At 42.5% G+C, this 6,000-nt stretch overlaps 1 protein-coding gene across 3 annotated transcripts in view; it reads right to left on the reverse strand.

Annotated features, from left to right (window-relative positions):
- Positions 1-6,000, reverse strand: part of MSRB3 (methionine sulfoxide reductase B3) — a 402,481-nt gene that overhangs the window by 213,353 nt on the left and 183,128 nt on the right. For all 3 annotated transcript variants that reach the window (XM_078676314.1, XM_078676305.1, XM_078676297.1), the window contains one exon: positions 898-1,006. In XM_078676314.1, the coding sequence (XP_078532440.1) occupies positions 898-1,006 (109 nt within the window). The remainder of the gene's footprint in view (positions 1-897; positions 1,007-6,000) is intronic.

The raw sequence follows: 6,000 nt of genomic DNA on the forward strand, positions 1-6,000 counted from the left end.
ATGGAAAAACCTTCTCTCACAAAAGGTCTGAGACCGGTTTTTAAATGTCAATTTTGATACATGATTTGATACAAGAATAACAAGAGGTTTGAGACCTGTTTTAAATTTTAATTTTGCTACTGTGTCACAATTTTGTAATGGTTTTAAGTAATTATGCAGTACATTATTTAATTCCTAGTTGAAATACAATGTATATATTAAGTTTGAATGAAGATCTGTCTACAAAAGAAAAGACAAGATAGAGGAAAACAAACACAAGGAATGACTGAAGGTGTCACCATGACAATAATAAAGGACTTTTGGTTGACCAAGGCATTTTTACTAATTTTGGTCCAACAGTGAATCATTAGGCATTAGAAAATGCATGACCAAAGGGAAACTGGCCACTGGTGTAGGTCTATTCCCATTATTGGATTGATGCTTGTGCATAAAGGTTTTAACTCCTGTGTGACACACAGCACATGTGATTTCATGTAAGAAATAGTGATTCACAACTTAAGTGGACAGTTATAGAACTTCATTAGGCTGCCACATTCTTGGTTAAATTAAGCATGGCATGGGATCGCTTGCCAGCTAGATTTTGTTTAGTTCTTGGGCTAGTTCAGTTGAAAATTCTGTCAAACAAACTGTCTTGCACTTTGCTGTAGTTGTCCATAGTGTTGTAATTTGGCCCCATGTCATGCAGCACACTCTTCTCTTGCAAATCCTTATTCACCTAGAGGGCTTTACTTTCTCAGACTTGTATTTCTATTTTTTCCATTATGTATGCATGCCTACATGGGACAATTTAGAAGACGTTTGTGAGAAGTCAACAATGTGGGAGGGGGGCATGGTGGACAGGCAGGTTGGACACGAAAGCAGGAATTTACAGAGACCGGTTCATCCATTACACCTTACCTTTCAGTACCTTTCTCTTGGGTGACATGGTACTGCAGGGGTGTTAGCCTCTTCTTCAGCTCTTGTTGCGTGAAGACCACCTTGCAATTCTTCTTATCTCTACATGACCCTAAAAGGGAGAGGCAAGTGGAGAAGAATGTTGTTATATTTATATCTGAATGAACACCAATGTCCATTGCTTAAATCATTGGTAGCATGGCTCGTCCCCAAAGCACTACAAAAGCACTACAATGATTTAGATGAGTAGCCGCTGGTTATTTCTTCAAGCCCAGTCTTTAGTAAAGAAGGTGTGTAAATCTATGCATCATTGCTTTATGCCAACAACTTGCCAAGACAAATCATTTGTGGTGATTCATCAGTTCTTATAGATGTGTGTCCATAAACCTAAGAAAATCATACTCTTCAAGACCTACTGTTAATTCTCTGTGGGCGGAACTTTCCAAGTTGACACAACCAACAAAACGTGTGTTAATATTTACACACTTACAACTGTGTGGTTTTCCCCTAATATTTTACTGGACAGCTGGCCAAGAACGCTCGAAAACTGGCAGACAGTCCACAGGATTCAATTTTGCGATCATGGAATTTCCACTTACAGATACGTTTTTTGAATATCTAAGTTCACTTAAGTGTGCACACAATGTATCAAGTGAGGCGATTTGTGTCTTGGTGATAAAATCAAAACTGTGACCATGTGCTGCAGCCCAAGCCATGCGTGTTTGCTGCTGCAGTCCTTCCTACAATTAGTGAAATAAATAATACCCTAGGATTTGCATTACCTATAATCCACAGGCCCCCACCCTTTGGGTGCATTGGCCAATCTGATTGGCCAACGCACTCCCTATCAGACTTGCCAACACTTCCACACTCCTCTGGGACGAGAGCACCGATGACCTGAAAGTTGAATATTTCACCCAAGGCAGATATCCGGAGATGGATGGAAGGGTGGCTCATTATGCTGTTCTTCAAGAACCAAGTAGGAAAGTGCTGCCATTGTAACATTCCTGAAGGTGCGCAGATTCCTAACAGCAATTGAGTAAATAATGGATAAATCATAATTCATTTGAGATTACTGTTTGTTGGGAAGTGTGTAAAGTTTCTGGTTACGCTAGTGCCTAGAATGCCCAAGTCCTTAGTGCCAAGTGATTCTTGCAAATACACTGTTATGTTACGTAGTGGTACTTGTACAGTGAAAACATAGCACTATTCAAACAGCAACATTAGTTGCTTTGTTAGTGCTTCTTTGGTTTTGTGTATTGGGCCATCCCTAGACCGGAGCAGTAGGAGCACTATGCCCCAAATTCAATGCTTATACAGTGCCCCGCACGTCTGCTGCAAAACATATTTATAGACTTACTAAGCAAGACTGAGATTTGTTTTTAAATTAATGATAAGGGAGCTAACAAGTACATGCCTCTAGATGGGGCCGGTGCTGTAGCTGCTGTGCTTTCAAATTCTTTATAGAACACTTTTTATCTGAATCAGGTGCTCTGGGCACCTGGCATAAGTGGAATAAGTATCGGTGGATCCCCGTATCATTTTCATCCCATGCACTGCAAAAACATCTGGCATGCCTAGTTATGTTAATACATTTATTAGCACTTTATGAAATATATTTTTTTTAAAAGCACAAATGCAGTATGTATAAGCACAGTCCCCTCCCCACCTCCAGCCTATTTTTTTATGCTAAGGAGAAAATCTGATTAGCAAAGAGGAATGGAACACTTTTTTTGAAAGCTACGTTAGGTACACAAATCCAGATCAAAAACCAGTGATCTGATATAAAAAAAATATGGGAAAGCATGCTGAGTGCGTAGTGGCCTACCACATTCCCTGTCAGGGCCAGCCCACATCACAAATAAGTGAAAAATGTAATTTCTGTGGAGAAAAGTATGAGGTTCATAAACATAAGCCCAAATCTGCAGACCCAGTGGGTGGTCTAAAGCGGATACTTTTACTTTCCTGACATATAATCATTGGGTTATATGATTATTCATTATATTTATATAGCTTCATCTCCTGTGAGTACTCTTGTGGATAGAACGAGAGCCTTTTGCGGCTAATTTCTGGTCAGTAAAATTATACAGTTTTCTCGCTCTAAATAGCCCGTGTCAGTTTAGCTGAAGAAATGGTATGGTTTTCATGGGTATTTGGTGAAATTGACATGGATATGTTAGAAATACACAACTGATTTTTCTGAAGTGACACATATAACCGAGTTTCGAATTGAGGTCAAATTTGAGTTATAGCAAACTCTAGTTCAGTCTTGCTTTAGGGTAAGTTGAAAATTGCAATGTGTTCAAAAGAACAATGCGAAGTTTTGGCTAATTTTACTCTTCATTACATTGGATTTATGATGCCCCCAACTAGGGTGACTTCCTCACTCAGTCATTAATGAACGATTCTAGTAGTGAGCATTTGTGTGTCATCCAAGTGCATTCTGGGAGTTGTAGTCCTGTTTTGCTAACTTATAGCTAATTAAGCTGACACCTGAAATCAATGATTTGTCGGTGAAAAGTTCAGGACTCGAAATCGTGTCAGTGATGACAAAGTAGGATAGTCACCCTAAACACAGAATATTATTATTTGCTGGTAGCTCATAAGGGTTATGCATAAATTCTTGTGTATTATTTTTAATTATATACACAGTGCTGATGTTTATAGTTTGGGGGGGGAGGGGGGTTGCAAAGTTTTCAGGCTTATTTGCCCAGTAGACTTGTGTGTTACCTGTAGGGTATAGGTTGAAATCTCAGAAGATTGAGGCAGTCTTCCATCTAACAAGGTCAGACATTTAATAGCCAGTGAAGCTCCTTCAGATGTGATGGGATGAGAATGTGGGGTGGGAGGTTGAGAGTGATTCTGGCTTAGAGTTCTGAATGGTCTGCAGTCTTCGGATGAGCTTTTATTGGTCTCAGCATAGAGGGTGTTCCGGTAGGCAAACTTTCTGGTGACGAGGGAATGCGTGACGGGTTTCTGAGTGTTGACTGGGACGGGGATGCTGAACTTGATATGGGTGTGGTCTTTCCAAGAAACTGGTTTGTACTCTTTGAAGTGGATGTTGCCGAAGATGGTGAAAATAGGATCCAGGAGGTCTTCGGCGATGTGGCTAGATCCCGTTGTTCGTTTGGTGAGGCCCAGCTTTCAATGGTCTTTGATGAGTGCTTTTGAGTTGGTGTGGTTTTCCAGGTGGAAGTTACAGTCTCCAAGTAGAATGTAATTGCTAGCATTGAGGGCAAGTCATGTGACAAGTCCATGATGGCGTCGGTGAAGTTACCACTTAGGGTGAAGTGATTGTGACGCGGATCTTGAACAACAGGCATTCAAAGTTTCAAGATGACGTGTCGTGGAGGTGGTGCAGCTGATGGCATTCTTGTGGATGACGGCGATTCTGCCTCCAGGCTTGTGAAGTCTGTCGTGCATGGCTGTTGTTATGTCTGGTGCCGATATGGGCTTTAGTCAGGTTTCTGTGGAAAAAAGTAGTCGAGGGCATTGTCAGGCAGGAGGTCTAGAGCGTGTTTTGTGAGTGAGTAGGTGTTGAAGAACATGCATGTGAGTGCAGTGTGTTGTGCGGGTGGTTGCAGGACTGTGTGAGAGAGGAGGGTATTGGGTGCTGTTTGTGTAGATGAAGTGAGTGTTAGGTGTGAAAGAGAGCATGAAAACTTGCAACTTGCAGGAAGTGCAGGCAAACACTCCCTCTGTGTTTTATGATGTGGCAACATAGTATAGGAGGCAGCAACTGGGATCGAGGGCGTGGAGGGTTGAAGCAGGGTAGAGGTGGGAGAGGAGAGGACCAGGATTCCTTGCATCAGGCGTGGTCCCGGTGGAGACAGGCTTGCATTTGATGTCTGCACCTTTAACCCGTTCCATGCTTATGACAGCACCACGCCGTCATGTGCCACGGGCAGCGTGTGCTAATGACAGCGTGGTTTCGTCATGCGGCTGCCGCTCTGCCCACGCGGCATTAATTACCTGCCTGTGCGGGCGAATTAATGAGTGGGCGGGGCTGTGACGGAACCACGCAGTCATGAGCACACGCCACCCGTGACTCATAACGGCATGGTTCCAACACAAGCACGGATGCGCTGCGTTCACACCCCACCCCTCTCGTGCCACGGAAAAATTCACACCGCGGCAAAGGGGTTAAGTAGGTCTGGGAGGAAGAGGAGTAATTTCACTGCCTGTGCATATATCTAATGGGAATCCAGTGTTGTCGCTTCCAGTGCAGATGGATGATGGGAAATCCAGAAATGTAATTTCCTCTGCAGATTGATGATGGGAAATCCAGTGATGTCCCTTCGTATGTAGATGGATGATGGAAATGTCTTGTCCTTCTTGGCTTCTTCTTTTAACACTTTTGTTGGACAACCAGTGATGTCACTTCCTGTGTAGATGGGTGATGAAAATGAGTCCTCTTGGTTAGCTTCTTCTTTTAAAGACAGTTTTGGCATGAAACCAGTGATCTCCCTGAGGAAGTACAGATTCATTTTGAACCCATAGTAAGGCTAAAGTAAATGAACTGTACCCCCACTTTGTTTGCACTTGGATACGCACAGGGCAGTGGAAGAAGGATTCTTGTACCACTGGCCTCATACAGCTGTCGTACTTTGACAGCTCTGCACTGACCTCCAGCAAATCTGGGCTTATCGGACACTGTAGTATACATAAAGCTACTTAGATGTTAAATCTAATGTAAATATTCTTTTTACAAGCACAACAACCTTTTTTTAATTCACAAGTCTGATTCACTTACAGGTGTCCATGTGGGTAAATCTTTTTCTGTAGGCAGGAAGTGAGCATTACATTGAGGAAATTCCAGCTAAGTTTACTAACACCTCAAACAAAGATTTTTGGGCAGTGGTGTAACAAAATCTTAGGAAGTCCCTCTGTAAGGAACAGAAATGGACCCACCACATACCCATTCCATCCTCGTGCCCCACCTCCCATCTTCGTGATGCCTCTTAGAGACTAGCTAGACCACAGATGACACAAAGCCACAGACTCTGGGTTTAGAATACAGAGCTATTCTTCAGGTGAAACATTACTTACATACTTAGACTACTCATGACAGAGCTATCTGTCAAGCGGCTCACATGTAACAATGTG

The sequence above is a fragment of the Lissotriton helveticus genome, chromosome 1_1 (assembly GCF_964261635.1).
Source record: "Lissotriton helveticus chromosome 1_1, aLisHel1.1, whole genome shotgun sequence".
Classification (NCBI taxonomy): Eukaryota; Metazoa; Chordata; class Amphibia; order Caudata; family Salamandridae; genus Lissotriton; species Lissotriton helveticus.